At 34.3% G+C, this 17294-nt stretch overlaps 3 protein-coding genes across 5 annotated transcripts; 1 reads left to right on the top strand and 2 right to left on the bottom strand.

The window, feature by feature from the left end:
• Window positions 1-818: 818 nt before the first annotated feature.
• Window positions 819-10734, bottom strand: LOC108911544 (poly(A)-specific ribonuclease PARN). 2 transcript variants are annotated; one of them, XM_018716515.1, is made up of 12 exons: window positions 10576-10734; window positions 10314-10506; window positions 9941-10261; window positions 9550-9835; window positions 8818-8939; window positions 7897-8015; window positions 7721-7831; window positions 7539-7608; window positions 7400-7455; window positions 5421-5507; window positions 5081-5324; window positions 819-961 (listed from the first exon to the last, which is right to left on the bottom strand). In XM_018716515.1, exons 1-12 carry the CDS (start codon window positions 10592-10594, stop codon window positions 841-843), a joined length of 1749 nt encoding a protein of 582 aa, XP_018572031.1. In that variant the 5' UTR covers window positions 10595-10734; the 3' UTR covers window positions 819-840. The 2 variants fall into 2 exon arrangements, with proteins under 2 accessions (XP_018572031.1, XP_018572032.1); XM_018716516.1 differs by having other exon boundaries at window positions 819-958.
• Window positions 10735-11307: 573 nt separating this feature from the next.
• Window positions 11308-13407, bottom strand: LOC108911548 (deoxynucleoside kinase-like). Of its 2 annotated transcripts, none has more exons than XM_018716521.1 (4): window positions 13183-13407; window positions 12212-12470; window positions 11830-12136; window positions 11308-11778 (listed from the first exon to the last, which is right to left on the bottom strand). In XM_018716521.1, the coding sequence occupies exons 1-4, from the start codon at window positions 13248-13250 to the stop codon at window positions 11474-11476; spliced, it is 939 nt and encodes a 312-aa protein (XP_018572037.1). In that variant the 5' UTR covers window positions 13251-13407; the 3' UTR covers window positions 11308-11473. The 2 variants fall into 2 exon arrangements, with proteins under 2 accessions (XP_018572037.1, XP_018572038.1); XM_018716522.1 differs by lacking the exon at window positions 13183-13407 and adding an exon at window positions 12815-12908.
• Window positions 13051-15609, top strand: LOC108911547 (platelet-activating factor acetylhydrolase-like). The gene is made up of 7 exons (XM_018716520.1): window positions 13051-13194; window positions 13415-13515; window positions 13569-13680; window positions 14259-14421; window positions 14482-14835; window positions 15123-15293; window positions 15345-15609. Exons 1-7 carry the CDS (start codon window positions 13149-13151, stop codon window positions 15571-15573), a joined length of 1176 nt encoding a protein of 391 aa, XP_018572036.1. The 5' UTR covers window positions 13051-13148; the 3' UTR covers window positions 15574-15609.
• The last annotated feature ends 1685 nt before the right edge of the window (window positions 15610-17294 follow it).

The raw sequence follows: 17294 nt of genomic DNA, 5'->3' as shown, positions 1-17294 counted from the left end.
GAGGTGGTAGAAATATATACGCCCAGTTGAATGCGCGCGCGGGCAAACGGCGCACAAACACAACCGCACTGGGCGACCGGGCATAAATTTCAGTTGTTGACAAATTGCTTAGCAGTGCAGTGCAGCAATGCCAAGCAGTAATACATTTTAATGCAAATGTAATTGTTTTTTGATATGTTATAAATAAATTTTACCATCAATAGACATAATTAAAATATGTTATTGGCCAAATGAACATCTAATAGAAATTTCTACACACTATAAACAAATTATTCTATTTTTTCTATATTCTATATTTCTATTTTATTGCTAGGCGTTTTTATACATGTTCAACTGACTTCGGAAAGACTATAACACACTATGTTTAGAAAAATATATAACCAGTAATAATGTAATTTTTTTAAGTTTTTTGAAGAGTTAAGGGGAGCGAGGCCCCCCTGGCTACGCCCATGTACAGCCTTCTTCATATATTAATAATTATAAACAATAGTAATACAGCATGTCTATAAAAATGTACTTACCAATTGTAAATGTGTAGAGACCTGTATAGATTAAGATAAAAAATTTTTTTGTTTGGGCAATTTTGGGGTTTCTTAGCGGCATTTGCCAGTATTCCGTTTGCAATGCCCTTGGAAATCCCAAATGTGTTCAACATGAACAACTTTTTTAAATTCTATGACACATCCTACCTACTTAATAAAATGCCATGTCTTTAAAATTGATTATTGATTTCTACGCGTGAATTTTGTAATAATTTCCTAATTTTAATAACTTTTATTTAACAAAGGTCGATAATATGGGAAAATAAAACAAATAAATCCGAACATATGATTTTTTTATTCATCCCCATACATCGTTCTCCATAAATATCTTTTTAGAAGAAACGTTTTCTTCAGTCTCTGCTAGCTCTTCTTCTATGATGGGGTCTATGGACCTTTTGGATGTGGAAAAACTGCCGCTACTGGAAAACGTGCCGTGTACATTTCAAAATTCAAATATACTGTTCTTTAGATCAAATGTTTGTTTCTTGTAATTTTTTCTCATTTTTGAAAAAACTTTATATGAAGCTTGGTTTGCGAGATGTTTAAGAGGGCGCTACAGCAAATAGGCAACCAGCAATACATTTTTATAGATTTTATTACACAGTTTGTCTAAATATGAATTAATGCACAAATTATAGACTTTCCTCCATTCTAACGCAGATTTTTTATAAAATGGACTTAGTTTGAAACCCAAATTTCTTTTTGTTGTAAAGAAATTTGTAATTTGCATCGTAAATTACAAATTTCTTCAAACCAACAAATTATTTGAGTTTCAAACCAAGTCCATTTTATAGAAAATCTGCGTTAGAATGGGGGAAAGTCCGTTATTTGTGCATATTTAGACAAACTGTGCAATAAAATCTATAAAAATATATGCTGGTTGCAATAGAGCCCTCTTAAGGGGGGAAACCATATTAGAAGGTTCAAAAAATAAGATTTTTTTATCGCATAAATTGTTAGTAGAACTGTTCAAGAATACACTGGCAAAATTTCAAAACGAAATTCGTATTCGTTCCCATTTTATGAGCCTAAAACGGAACACACATCGGGTCAGCGTTCAGGTGCATAGCGGGTAGTCTAGTCACTTGTTAAGCCAGAAAAGAACAAATGCAAGCTCAGAATGCTGCCTATGAGGAAGAAGGAATGCTAAATGGTGCTGAATCACTGATTGATTGGAAAGCACTCTAAATTATTAACAATTTTCTTAAATTTCTAGTTTTCGGAAGTCTTCAAATGCCTTTTTCTCGAAACAACATTTTTTTTAATTCACAGGAACTCTAACTCAAAAAGTTACGAATCGATCGTTATGAAAAGTGAAAGCGTGTTTCTTTACGAAATTACAAAGAACATGAACCAACAATTGGGATGATATAATTTTAAGGGTGTCTTTTATTCAAAATAGGTGAAAGAAAATTGTGAAAACCTTTACTTTTTTCAAACACGTGCGTAAACTTCAATTTTCACAATTTTTACCCGCAAAGAGGTTCATATTCTTAGAAAACGTGTTATAAATGCAGAAAAACAACCATTTTGCTTCCAGATCAAAATTGTGACCACATTTCCTGTAAACAACCAACTCGAATGATGACCTTCAGTGGACAACAGCCCATAATCCTGGCATTTTCAATACAAATGACTTGAAAAAATTTGTAAACGTATGTCAAGATATTGATAAAATAATGTTAAACTCTGATCAAATTCTAATCAATTTGTTCCACTCAAAAAAAATTTATGAGAAACGTCTGAAAATCAGCCGCTTAATGTGGTTAACCCCCTTATGCGACAAACTAATTTTACTTGGAAATATTCTTGGATAGCACCAATTCCAATATACATATATGGATATGCATCTTTTTAAACATGTATTATATTATTAGCTTTCATGTTTTTTTTACTTTATTTCTAATTGAAACAAATTAAAACAACTTTTTTGATTTTTTTTTTGAAAGAAAGTCAAACAGTATTCTTCGATATAAGAAATCTAGTTATACAAAGGATATTTAACACCACCGAAAAAAGTCCTAACGGCTGATATTGCGGCAAACGACTCTGGTACTCCAGATTTTTGGAGTCGCTGATTACGAGCCTTAAATCAGAATTAAAAAATTCAAAATGGCGGATCCAATATGGCAGATGGAATAAAAAAGAATAGTAACGAAAACTTATAGAACCAATAGAACTTTATATGTTTGTAATTTGTTTCTCCTCTCATTTTAAGTCTTCACCTGATGCTTCTCAATTTCCGAATAACGACAAATACGCCGAACTAATCAATTTTAAGACGATTTCTCAGAGAGGAAAGGAGATATTCGAACGATTCAAAATGGATCTTGAAGGGAAAAAGTAGTACTTTCGGATGCCATAACAAATTTTGTGGAGGAAAATTACCTGGTGATGTAACATAACCTTAAATATACCGAAGGAGACGTGTTTTTCGCACTTTTAGGTTAGAATACTTCAAAAACCTAACGTGATGCAGCAATTGTGTTCAGATTTGAAAGTAAAGTCTTTCACCTGAGTTAAAAATTTGTCGAACTTTGTAATTGATGGAGAATTTGTACCTATAGAAACAAACAGTCAACGATATATTAATACAGAGTGTTAATTTAAAGAGTAACAATTCGATATATTTGTTATATAAATCAGAGGAGCTCTTTTGTTCTTAGCAATAATTTTAAAGTATTATTTAAGGCTAACTATTTTTATAATTATACCGGGTGTCCCATTTTAATGTATCAGGCCGTATAATTTTTTTAATTCGAGTTTTATAAAACAATATTTCGAACAAAAGTTATTGGGTTTCGATGGGTTAAATTGTGACCTTGAGTTTAACCTTGAAGTCAATTATCAAGGTCATTTCAAGTTCAACCTTGATTTTTTAAATGGAAGCCCATTTTTTTTATTGCAGATTCGTATTCTGCGGAAAAAAATATGCAACTTGTATGAAACATTTTTTTTGAAAATCTCTCGCCAGACTGTGCTGTACTTTTACTGTTCCATTTTAATTCTCAGTCTAATATCTAGGGTTACCAGATCTATTTCATAACAGACCCGGAGACATGACCCACTTGTATAAGTGATGCCTAAAAAGAAAAAAAAGAAAAAAAAACGATTATGCAAATGCAATCAGAAATTGTTTTCGAAGGAAAAAAAAGACGCAATACTTACTTCGTGACAAACCCGGAATCAGGAAATGTGGTCAAGATTTTTCCACAACGAAGAAAACCCGGAGAAATGACATGTTAACCCGGAGCTTGAAGATGTACCATCAAAACCCGGAGATCTGGCAACCCTACTAATATCTCAAGAAATAAAATATTTCCAACAAAAGGTATCAGGTTTGGGGGGGGATCAAATTACCATGACCTTGAAATTAACCTTAAAATTCAATTATCAAGGTAATTTCAAGGCCAATCTCGATTTTTTAAATGGAAACCCATATTTTTATTACAAGAAGCCTTTTCAAGAAAAATTTTTCACACAAAAGTTACGTATTTTTTTCCGCAGAATAAGAAGCTGTAATAAAAATATGGGTTTCCATTTAAAGTCAAGGTTGGCCTTGAAATGACCTTGAAAACTGACAAAGGTTAATTTCAAGGTCACAGTAATTTGATCACCCCCTGACAACTTTTATTGGAAATATTTTTTAAAATTATTTCTTGAGATATTAGCCTGAGAATTAAAATGGAACAGTAAAAGTACATCGAACTCTGATGAGGGAACGAAGCATTTTCAAAAAAATATTTAATACAAAAGTTACATATTTTTTCCCACAGAATACGAATCCGCAATAAAAAATATAGGTTTCCATTTAAAAAATCGAGGTTGGCCTTGAAATGACCTTGATAATTGACTTTTAAGGTTAATTTCAAGGTCACGGTAACTTGATCCCCCCCGAAACCTGACAACTTTTGTTGGAAACATCCATTATTTCTTGAGGTATTAGCCTGAGAATTAAAATGGAACAGTAAAAGTATAGCGCACTCTGGCGAGAGAACGAAGCGTATTCAAAAAAATATTTAATACAAAAGTTACTCATTTTTTCCCGCAGAATACGAATCTGCAATAAAAAATATGGGTTCCCGTTAAAAAAATCTAGGTTGACCTTGAAACGACCATGATAATTGACTTAAAGGTCAAATTCAAGGTCACCATAATTTGACCTCCTCAAAACCTGATCACATTTGTTTGAAAAATTCGAAATCGAATTAAAAAAATTATGCGGCCTGGTACATTAAAATGAGACGCCTTGTGTAACTTGTTTTTTTTAATTTATTTCAAGTTTGTTTGCTATTACAGTCGCATATTCTTTGTTTTTCCATAATTTTAAGTTTTCGATATTTATACAACAGTGATGAGTTCTGGAATGTATGTTTCGCCACCCCGTAACTGTGTTAATCCAACGAGACGTATTTTAAAAAAGTAACCGACTGAATAAATGAATAAACAAAAAATTAATTAAAGAAACAAACAAATAAATAAATAAACAAATCTCCATTACCCTCAACCCTCCCCCGAAAGAAAGGAAACCCTCGTACCTATTAAAACTATCCGTCTTCCGGCGCTTCGCGGCGGGCTGTCCCTCCACGCTCCTCCTCTTTTTCGGAACGGGCGAAGGCAAGGGAGTTTTTATTCCCAACAATGTCGCCTGTCTCCTCGCGAACGTCGTCATAGTGTACGCTTCGCCTTGGGACAGCGTACTGAGGGCCATCGCCGCCTGGTCTCTCTCGTAGAGGCTCACGTAGGCCGACGTTTCGTCCAACCAGGAAACGTAGACCTTACCTTGCGGTAAAAAAAAATTGGATTAGCCGGGAAATTTGGATTAGCCAGAAAATTTGAATCAGCCGGAAAATTTGGATTTTCCGGTAAACAACTTACCGAAGGGACTGAAGAGTTGCGTGATGTTGCCGGTTTTCCACTCCTTGGGAAACGTCATGTAGAACACGTGATCTCTGGACACGGTTACTGAAAACGGTGATATACGTTAATGCAATGATTTACGTTTGTGTTAGCAAATCCTGCTTGTCAAAGGATATACCGATTTTTCAAAAGGAGTGGATTTATATACAGGGTGTTTGGTAAGTTAACAACAATACATGTTTTACGATTAAAATATTGTTTTTAGTTTCGCCAGTGGCGTGCGAACACGTCTCTAAATATTGTTAAAGAAAAAAATGATACACCACTGATTTTTCTTAAAATAAAAATTATTTTTAAATTCCTTGTTCAATTTGGAAGAGAAAAGGTATCTGGATTGTTTTTCGTATGACGCACCGTTTTCGAGTAAAAAAAATAAAATCGATTTATCGCATGGCATAATTCGGTTTCAATAATTTGAAAAATAGAAGAAATTATGCACTTAACTGCTTCACACTCAAACACTCAAAGTGACAGCTATTATTAATTTTGTCAAACAATAACAAAAACGAGTACACAGCCAACTTGCTAATTTCTGTTTAGATAGTAAATAGTGAACTGATAAAATTTTTTTAGACTGATATAATTTTTTGTAATAAAATTGGTACAAAAAAAGCTAAGTGCATAATTGCTGCTATTTTTCAAATTATTGAACCCAGTTTACGCCAATAAATAAATCGATTTAAATTTTTTTACTCAAAAACGGTGCGTCATAAGAAAAACAGTCGAGATACCTTTTCTCTCCCAAATTCAACAAGGAAATCAAAAATAATTTTATTTTAAGAAATATCAGTGGCGTACCATTTTTTTCTTTAAAAATATCCAAGGATGTGCCTGTGCGCACGCCACTAGTAAAATTAAAATCAATATTCTTATCGTAAAACATGTATTGTTGTTAATTATCAAAGCTTGTAAAATTTCATTAAAATATTTTGAGCGGTTTCCACAACATTTATAAATTTGCATTTTTTTTATTGAAACTTTATCACCCTATAGATCAGAAACTAAGCGTTTTCGGAATATGGTGTATTAAGGAGGTGTATATCACAAATCACTTGCACTACAACCTCCTGTAAGGAATGCATCGACTTACAAAACACCCTGTATACAGGGTGTGGCATGTGTAATCTATAAAAATTAAACTTATATCAGAGAGTGCGATATATTGAAATTTGTGTCTGGGCTTCCACAGGGGTCTCGCTGTGGACCAATTTTATTTAACTCGTTGATTAATATTATTGGTTATGTTCTGAACCAGTTTAAATATCTTTTGTTCGCTGACGAACGACTGATTTGTTGCAAACTGATATTGGAAGTCTTTTTAATTGGTCTCTTTTTAGATGTAGACGCACAAAAAGAGTAACTAAAAATGCCACAAGGAAATAATATTTACAGACCATATAACTTAATCGGAGGTATGGCTATAAGAGGGCTCTATAGCGAATAGGCAACCAACAATACATTTTTTACAGATTTTATTACACAGTTTATCTAAATATGAATCAATGCACAAATAAGGGACTTTCCTCTATTCTAACACAGATTTTCTATAAAATGGAGTTAGTTTGACACTTAAATTACTTTTCGTTGTACAAAAATTTGTAATTTGCATAGTAAATTACAAATTTCTTCACACCAAAAAGTTATTTGGGTTTCAAACTAAGTCCATTTTATAGAAAATCTGCGTTTAAATGGGGGAAAGTCTGTTATTTGTGCATTAATTCATATTTAGACAAACTGTGCAATAAAATCTATAAAAATGTATTGCAGATTGTCTATTCGCTATATAACCCTCTTGAAATATAAAAATAGCAATGTAGTAATTTTATCCGGGACACTTTTTGTATTATCGACATATCGGTGCTAAGGAATGATCTATTTTAACTGGGACACCCTGTATAATAAAATATGAGTCCGGGTCGATTAAGGGGAATACTTACAGTCTTTGCCGGCCAAGTTTATGTACTGGTTGTCCACAAGCAACATCAAAAATATTCTAGAAGCGAAATAGAAACATTAGGTCTATCAAAATAGACTATTTTTTTGTTTCAACGATTTTAATAAACGTAATATGCTTACTTATTTATGTAAGGCCTCAACAATTGAAAATCACAAAAAATATCCTCGTTTTTCATTGACACAGAAGTTCCTAAAATAAAAAAATTACGATTCAGAATCCAGTCGCCAAAAATCGAATAAATAATCGTGAATGAAGTAAAAATAGTTTTAAAAGAATCCGAAATTTATCGTGAGTTATTTACCCAAGTATTTCCACATGGACAAGAAACTGAGGCCGGTTATATAAGCATCATAACCAGCTTCGTGTTCTTTCCCGTCGTTTAAATTGTATCCGGGTTGGTTTTGTTCGAATTCTGAAAAATCAATGAAAAAATGCACTTAACGAAACTGTACGTTCGAAGAACGTTTGTGAACGTACCAACGTTGGGAATCTCAAATGGTTTTTCGGATACGGCATCTAACAAATGTTTCAGTACGTTGGATTGGATCAATTCCTTGAAAGGCTCCAAGCTGGACATGTACTTGGTGTCCAAAATTCTAAAATAAATAAAACGTTCCAAACAATCCACGACATTTGACTCTTTAAATCAGAAACCGGATTATACTTTTCTGAAGGTTTTCAACGATTTCGTCCCCAGAATTACTCCATCGAATCAGGTTTTCGAGACATCCTAAACGAAAAATGCGAAAAATGGCGTTTTTAAACTATATTTGCGATTTAGACTAGGCAGTATCTGTTTCGGTTTGGGTGAATCATATATACACGGAGATTTTTGGTTTTTTGGTTTTCAAATATCACAAGAAATGAAAATTTTTCTATGCGCATAAAAAAAAACGTGGGTTTAACTTTTGGCAGCACAATATGTTAAAAAAATTCGAATAATGTCATACTTTTCTTTAAGGTTTTCGAAATTTTGTCAATTCCTTTTCATTTCTAAATTTCAACAGTTTTTATTTTTTATATTCGATCCATCACATTAGATCCGCCATTGTGAATGGTGCAATTCTTGCTCTGACTTGAAATTCGTAATCAGCGACATCGAAAACCTGAAGATCCCATAAGCAATTTGATACTTCTCTTTGAAAGCAAAGGAAACAATTTTTCGGAGTGAAACAGACGTAGTTTTCTATATAAAAATTCGTAATGTAACATAACCTCAAATAAAGCGAGAAACTGTTTTTCGCACTTTTAAGTTAAGAATATCTCAAGCACCTAACGAGACGGAAACACCTTCGGAAAAGTACAAACTGATTTCTGTTTTAAAACTTTGTCAGTCTGTGTGTGATCTTTGCCGATGTCACAAAGAACTGTCATTTTTTAAAGGTAATAATTACCTACTTGGGAAATAACGAATGTGCCAATTCCTTGAATTCGACGTAATCATCAGGCAACGGATTCAAAAATTTGTCCAAAGTGTGCAACAGATCCAGGCATAAGTTGTGCCCTATTATCAGTTTACCCTACAATAAAAACAAAAAAAACTAAACAAATGGCAAAAATTATTTCAATATAACTGAAATAATCGTTTATCGCACAATAAATCAATATTAGAACAAAATTATACAGGGTGATTCACAATATAACCAAAAAAATTTGGGAATAGATACGTCATGAAAAATGGAGTCAATATCGTAAAAAAAATTTTTGAAAAAATCCTTACTTTCCGAGAAAAAAATTATTGAAGTTGTCGTTTTGTGCGCTGTACGCAATGCACTCTCTCTCCACGTAGCCCCAATAGCCCCGAATACTAAAATCGGATTTTATTAACGTTTTTGCGATAGTGTTTACATTAGTTTTTCTAATGTCAAAAATAGCTTCGGCGTATAGCAACTCGTAGTTGATGAATATCGTTTTAATTTACGAAGAAGCAAGACAACATTTGTGTTATGGTGAAAGATTGAATTAGCGCAATACCTTTAAAATAAAGTAAAAAATTTCCAGTACATGCCCGCTATTAGCAAGGTACACTCTATATAAAAAACCAAATTATAGTTTTACCTTTCCATAACCTAGTATGTCCAAAATATCGTAATCGGAAACTTTATAACTAAATTAATATCAAGAACTTACTGAATTAACGATCATCCTTAAGACCTTGGTGAAACCAACGAAATCCTCGAGTTCCCCAATTTGCTCCTCGTATTTCTGTTTCTCTATCTCTTCCTCCTCTTCCCGAGTCCTTAACCTTCTCACGAACAATATTCTGTCCTTATTCTCTACCTGTCGAGTCTCCAACGTAATCTTATCTGCGAACTTCTCGGCTTTCGTTTGATAAACCAACCGCCTCAAAAACGAGTTGCATTTCGGTAACTGCAACTCCACTTCGTCGCTTTCCAAAAACGTTTCTATTTGCTGCCTGGAAAATACACGGAACATAGGAACGTAGTATACAAACGAGGTACACATTTACAAAAATAAACAATCGTCACCATAATGTATTAAAAAATGTTAAAGTACTTACACCACATCATCGACGAATTGCCGTGCATCTTCTGGTATCGGGATAATATCATTCGTCTCATTCTGATGCGACTGTATACTCTCAGTTCGTTTTTTATACGCTTCTTCTAAGTTACCCCTATATATCTCTTCTTCAACTATGTTGAGATAAGAAATACCTTCTTTGAACAGCTTATTGAAGTCGAAACCCTCGTGTATGAGAAAATTTATACTAGACGTTTGACATAGAAACCTCTGATCGGGTACATTTCGATTGATTGGTCTCCGAAATATGTAAAAGTTATAAGTGTGATTCTTAAACACATCTTTTTCCTCATCGTACCTAAATTAAAAGAATTTCAAATATAAATTAAAGTAAAGGTTGCTTACAATACCTAAACATGCTAAGTCCGTACTGTATAACTAAAAATTCTTTACAGTTCGAACGAAGCTTTCCGTAATACTGTCCGGGTGTGTCGAAAGTGTTTATGTTCCGAACCAAATCAAGCCCCGTTAGTTCACAGTCTACGCTTAAAAACGTGCAGTCGTTAATCGTTTTTTCTACGTCTGGTAAAACAGTTTTGAAATCTGAAAAAAAAATGTTTATTTTAACCTCATTTTTTAGAAGCTAGTTGTATTAATAAAAATGTGACTTACTTGATGCAGTAACTTCCATTTTCAAATAATTTCATGCAGTACCGAAAGAAACTATCTGTACTGTACCTGAAATGTTTTTAAAAAAATGGAATGAATAAACTGTTGGAAGTTTTTTTCTATTTCTTTATCTATGGTGGTTATGACTTATGAGTTGAATGGTGCTTTTGTTTCCATGAGGTTAACTTAATTTTTAATTTTAGAGCAAGTATGCAACCATATATACAAATATGATAATTAAGTGTTGCTCTACTCTAATGTTAAACGTGATATTTAAATTGGTAAAAAAAGTGTATATATAATATATATTTCATCCTTATTTATTATATTTGATATGTCTTTTATAACACATAGTAGGTACTCTAGTATATAATATTTTGTTGGTAAGTTTTCTTTTCTTTTTAATGTGACTAAAAAATTTACGCCAAGAACCCAAAACTTGGTTGTAATGCAACCATATATACAAGCGCGGCAATTAAGTGTTGCTTTTACAGAAAAACAAGATAAATATTAAAAACGAATTGCACTAAATTGAATCGTTATTTATTACGTGAACATATTTGGTATGCGCCTTTTATAACACATTATGATTTTTTGTTTGTAAAATTAGTGTTTTCTAATGTGACAAAAATTTATATCAACTTAAATCTTCGTTATGCAACCATATATACAAATGCGCCAATTAAGTGTTGCATTTACAAAGAATTCAAGGTAAATATTAAAAACGAATTGCACTAAATTTAATCATTATTTATTAGGTATACATTTGGTATAGGCCCTTTATAACACAAAATATAGGCACTTTTAGTGAACAATCATTGTTTGTTAGTAAAATTACTGCTTTCTAATAACAGACAAAAAAAATTTATTTCAGCTTTCGCCACAACTAGTTCATCAACAGTCACAAACTCAACGTCTTCTTTACTTTGTCCTTATCTCCTTGCTCCACTTTCATCCTCCCGGTCTTCTCGAAGCCCAATATTTTGTTCTCATTTTTCTTATATTGTTCCACGATCTCGTCCAACGTTTTGTCCGCATCGAGAACAAGCACCGGGATGGTGTTAAAACGTTCGTCGTTCGTCATGAGCCAACGTTCGTGGCTCTCGTGAAGCTCCTTCAAATACTGCAGGGACAAACCCGCCTCTTCCGGCCTAGCCCGGGCCTTTACCCTTTCAAACACCACTTCCGGACTGCTCCTCAAATAAACTGAAACGAACGAATATAAAACCAGAAAAAAAAACGTTCGCCGTAACGAACCTATCAAATCCAAGCTGATATCTACGTTGGCCCTCATCCACCGGTACCACTGGTCCATGACGGCGTAATCGGCCCCGTGCAAGTACCCGCTTTGGTAGGCTTGCTCCAGGAAACAGAACCTGTTGTTTTGTACGGACCGTTCGAACATCTGAACGGTCGTCGACGAGCTTTTTGGCTTCGTGGTTTGTACCCTCAGTCGAGTGAATTGGACGTAGCTTTGGAAGACTTTTAACCACTCGTGGATGTCGGAATACATGAGTTCCAGGAGGTTGTGCCCCTGGAGGTTCCGCCACCATTCTATCGGTTCCTGTAACCCACGATTTTCGGATCACACCCTTCAAATTCTAAAATTCGACAACAGTATTGAGCCAGATATACTTACTGCGAACGTTTCGATGCCGGGCATACTAGAAAAGTATTTGATGAGTGTGGATTTGCCTGCGCCAATATTACCCTCAATCGACACTCTGAAAGGTCTATCTGTGGGAGTTTTAACGTTTGTCAGTTCCCTGAGAGGCGAAATTCCAACGAAATTGGTCTTTTTCGAGGGCGACATCGTGGGACTGGCCGCTGGACGTTTTTGACCGGATATAGTAGTTATCACCCCTTCCATTTCTGATAAGTTACCACGAAAGGAATGACTAAAAAAAATTTCAACACCTGATCAAATGTTCAAAAAATTATTTTTAACAATAAACAAAGTTGAGCATAAAAAAGTAGAATTTCAATACTTATCCTTTCAAAATAAAAGCATAATTTGTATTGGCCTTTAAACCTCAATTTTAGAATAATAAATTTGAAAATAAAATAGTAAATTGAGGTGTGCATAATTCCAAACAGTAATAACTTTTTATATATTTATTTCCTTCTTATAAGTTAATGCTTATAGAGAAAGTTGAAAAATTAGAATTGAGATAAGTAGGGTAACAAAGTACTCGAACCAACAATTTTATAGATTATCATAATTTTAGTAGTATCATCTCACATTAGCGACGTTCACCGAAATTATAATGGTAAAAGCAAATACATTCAAGCAAATGGAAGTTTATCACTAAACAAATTGAAGGAATACTGTATATAATTCTTAATTGTTTATCTAACTTGCAGTGAACAGTGTTGAATTGGTTGATGAGTTTAATGTGCAATTACGCTCATTTATCGAATACAATACATTAAAATTTGACCTGGACCTCGAACTGTCTTGAATAATTATGAATTTAGTCTACCTAGAGTCAATAGTGAGATAGTAACTACTGTTTATAACCTATAAATTTCACTTGATCTCTCTTTTTACCCGGTTATAATAATTAAACAGCGCGATGTGGTGGTTTAGACAAATCAGGAAACATTTACCTATAGCCACAGGTGAGTACTTCTTTCTTGAATGCACTAAACACTGATAAAAATGCACTTTTTAACATTTACACTACTTGGGACATACACTTCTTGATTTTTCTTGACTCGGAATTATCCCGCCAAGTGGGTTACGATGAAAACTGTAAACACGATATTTGATCCAGAAAATTCGGATAACGGATTCGTATTTCTTTTAAATATGGGTTAATTTGTAAATTATAATTTGTAGGGCCATTTATGCCTGGCTGTATAGACGTCATGCTGGGATACAACAAAGAAGATCCCTTCTTGAGGCTATATTACCCTACACATGAGAAAAAAGACGCACAAGTACTTAAATTAACTTGACTATCTACCTATAATGTAATGAATTTTTCTTGCAGAACAATATAGAAAGATTTATCCCCTGGATTCCAGATGATAGCTATCTAACGGGGTTTTCAAAAGTTATAATGATTCACGTTTACATTTTGCGGATACTCTTTTGGTGGTCAGGTAATTTATATAATTATTACGAATGAATTAATTTCCTTAGCAAAAGAAATACCTACAGAGCGGTTCTTATACTATACCTATAGCACAGCAACAGCAATAGATTGACTGAATCCTGAATCGATATATTAATCAATATCTAATCTATCTAGGGGACTGTGTATTATGGGCGAATTCTTTCGCCTTTCGCTCATGATCGTCAGATCATAACCTGCAATCGTAGTAGCTGATTGGCTAATTTTAAAAAATTAAAACGGATTTTTAAATTCATCCAATCAACTGCTTTGATTTCAGATTATAATATGAAAGATCATGATCGAAAGAACATAGGAACTGAGCTATCATAGCTATGTTTAGTGGGGTTATGTTATATACCTGTCATTGTGTAAACAGTACATGAAAGTAAAGAAATATTCTAAATTTTGAAATAATTCTTCAACAACTATCGTGTTATTGCAAACGAAGAAAAGAGAATTTGCATATTCCTTACAGTTAGAAACTACCATAATCATATTTTGGCAGGTTATCTGGTACCAATAATTTTACTCCATTTAAATACACTATAACACAGCAATTTTTAGATCGAATATGTATTCCTGCACTGTACGGAGCAAAAATAAAGACAGACGAAAAACTAAAGTGCATAGTGATGTCGCATGGGTTGGGAGGTAACAGATTTTTATACACAAACATTAGTTGCGAGCTAGCATCTAGAGGATTTTTAGTCGCTTGTTTAGAACACAGGTATAACTAACTCAAACTTCACAAGTACATAATTTAAAGAAAGAACGTTTTTCTTTCAAGGGACTTGTCGGCATGTAACACCTACTACTATGAGAATCGCGAGGATGCCCTTAAAGATAAACGTACGCCTTTAGATTTCCTTTACATCAAACTTGGGGAGAACCACTACAAAGAGAGAAACAAACAGATCAAAATAAGGTCGCAGGAATGTGGGAAAGTGTTAGATTTCCTTATAAACTTGAACAAGGGTATAGTTCCTTACAACGTTATAAACGATGTACCCACAAAGTATGATGTCTCGTTCCAATTAGACGATCTCGTGGGAAAATTGGATGTGAACGATTTTACAATGATGGGGCATTCGTTTGGAGCAGCTACTGCTTTATATACCTTGTCAAAACGTAAGGAATTCAAGTAGGTACAACAAAATGTTTGTCCTTGTTATTCTCGGGCTAGGGTCTGTGGGGGCCGATCCACTATCAGAACCCCTAGACCCGGCCTGATGTTCATTTCGGTTCTTACTGTTCTAAATCCAAGCATTAGAAGTATTAGAAGGTCTCAGCAGCTTTAGAATTAACAAGAACCAAAATAAACATCAGGGCGGACCCAGGATTTCTGAATACGGCTCTAAGATTCCTAGCCAAGGAAATGCACAGTAAGAAAAGTATTATTTTGTGTTTGTACCCTACACCGTTCTCTAGGCAGGCCATTTTACTGGACCCGTGGATGTTCGCCGTCAAAAACGAAGACTTGGAAGTGAAGATAGACCAACCCCTTCTTTTCGTCAACACTCAGACCTTCCACATCAAACAAAACGTGAACGCCATGTCCAAATTCCTCACAAGAGACGACAGGAAGATGTACACCATAAAGTAACTATCGGAAACTTAAAAACCGATTAGAATTGACTGTTATTCTTTTAGACATACGACACACGAAAACCAATCCGACACGGTGCTGGTTATGGGGTACTGGCTCAATTGGTTCATGAAGAAACTCGATCCGCTCGTAGCGTTGAGGATAAACAACGCTCTCGTGGTAGAATTTCTCAACAGGCACGTAGATTGGCCCGTGGATATCGAGGAAGATAAACAGTACCTCAAGGAACAAAAAAATAATTTTGAATTTGGTCTAACCAAGCCATGGGCGTAATAAGTTTCTTGTAAATTAATTTGATCAATAAAATATATGGGCTAAGTGTAGTTTTATGTTTAACACGTCTACTGTGGTTGTATTTACTTCCAAACTTGATGAGATGAGACAAACATATTGTGTACAAGATTTTCATGTCTGAAGAAATAATGAAATTGCTATTGCTTAGACAACCAACATTGCACGGTTGGTATTATCAACTAAAAATCCGTAAATCTTAGCATCACCAATATTACTGATTCATTTACAATGAATGATAACAAACCGTTATATCTACACTCAAAATAGTGTGTGATCACTGATTGTTTCGCCGATAAAAACAGAATATTGTGTTTTAACGTAATATTCAGCTTATTTTTAATTACCAACAAGAAGGAAATAAAATTACTGTTCCAAACGAAATTACTGGTCATGTGACTTGTAAACATTTATACTGTATAAAACGTAATTCTACGTAACTTCCCAATATTTTGAAAAATTGTTACTTAAAAGATGCTTATATCCTCATTAAATTAAAAGCAAACAAGAACTTGCATACATATAAAAAAATAACTAGTAGCTTAAGAATTTATTAATTCAGTTAAATATTGACTAGATATAATTTCAAGAATTTGTTAAAAAAAAATTTTTTTTCCTTTTTGAGCTCAGTGAATAAAAATGCAAATACGTATACCTTTTATATTATATTCACTTTCTACTTCTGTCAGCTGAGTCTAAAAAAAATATTGGAGTATATTCAAACTTCTTAATTGCTTCATAAAACAATTGATTTTTGTCATCTTGACCTTATTTGAGTACTAAAATAAATAAAATATGCTTTGCTACGTCACTATGCGAAAACTTCAAATCCAGTGCCAAATTTTTAGAATATTTTTGTTTATTGCAGTGGCATCAACTTCTTCCGATTTGACTGACATAAGCAAGGGTGCGTTCCGAAATTGTCTTCAGTAGAAATTCAGTAAAACGCATTAAAAATTTTTGTTAAGAGGAGTTGGCAAAATGCTAGGGAAACGAGTGTACAAACCTTCGAGCATGTACTACTTGGAGGTAGCATGCCATTGCGAAATGTGTGCGAGAGAGACAGACAGTATCTCGGTAACTGCTATCTCACTCTAGCACGCACGCCTTGCGGATCCAATTAGCGCGAGCATTAATTTCCAACCAATCGCGTGCGTGCTAGAGTGAGACAGCATGTACTGAGACACTATCTGTCTCTCTTGCACACTCAGCCACACTTTTCGCAAGGACATGCTACCTCCAGTAGTATATGCTCGAAGGTACATACAAACCTAGTGAAGAATGAACACACCGTATTTTGCATCAGCTGTTGATATGCGAATCAGTAGGGTTAGTTAAGGTGGCCAGTTCCTAGCGGGCAGCCGACCAGAGCACACGTGTTTTGTGAAAGTGTAGTGCAAGGAGCAATTTCTACCTGCCTTTATTAAGGCTACCTGGAAAGAATCCCTTTCTTTCCTTTTAATCACCGACCTAATCCCCGGCTTAAGCATAGACGCCGTCGGCATCTCTGTTACAGCACCTGTGCCGGGGTTATGCCCAGGTAAGTTTTTACTTATTTATCAGTTATTTGCATTACTTTAGAATACATTTCTTTAAAATTGCGACCCCCGACAAACAATATACCAGACAGACAAATACACCAAAAGACACGTACGCCCCCGTGAGGGGGCATCCCCACACGACTAACACTTACACACCTTCCC

Source organism: Anoplophora glabripennis, unplaced genomic scaffold (assembly GCF_000390285.2).
Source record: "Anoplophora glabripennis isolate ALB-LARVAE unplaced genomic scaffold, Agla_2.0 scaffold678, whole genome shotgun sequence".
In the NCBI taxonomy this organism is placed as follows: Eukaryota; Metazoa; Arthropoda; class Insecta; order Coleoptera; family Cerambycidae; genus Anoplophora; species Anoplophora glabripennis.
Note: the sequence above shows the minus strand (reverse complement) of the source record. Positions and strands in the feature narration are given on the sequence as shown.

Bases quoted from the DNA above. Each gene is read 5' to 3' on its own strand.
- LOC108911544 (XM_018716515.1), bottom strand. The intron at 8,940-9,549 runs GTAAGTTCTTGA...TTTTTATTGTAG, and splicing joins TAAGGATGATCGTTAATTCA to GGTAAACTGATAATAGGGCA. The intron at 962-5,080 runs GTACGAGGGTTT...CACGTTTTCCAG, and splicing joins AAGACGGATAGTTTTAATAG to TAGCGGCAGTTTTTCCACAT.
- LOC108911547 (XM_018716520.1), top strand. From the start codon at position 13,149: ATGTGGTGGTTTAGACAAATCAGGAAACATTTACCTATAGCCACAG. The intron at 13,195-13,414 runs GTGAGTACTTCT...TATAATTTGTAG, and splicing joins ACATTTACCTATAGCCACAG to GGCCATTTATGCCTGGCTGT. The intron at 13,681-14,258 runs GTAATTTATATA...AGCAATTTTTAG, and splicing joins GATACTCTTTTGGTGGTCAG to ATCGAATATGTATTCCTGCA.
- LOC108911548 (XM_018716521.1), bottom strand. From the start codon at position 13,250: ATGTTAAAAAGTGCATTTTTATCAGTGTTTAGTGCATTCAAGAAAGAA. The intron at 12,471-13,182 runs GTAAATGTTTCC...AATTTTTTTTAG, and splicing joins GTACTCACCTGTGGCTATAG to TCATTCCTTTCGTGGTAACT. The intron at 11,779-11,829 runs GTTCGTTACGGC...CGTTCGTTTCAG, and splicing joins TATCAGCTTGGATTTGATAG to TTTATTTGAGGAGCAGTCCG.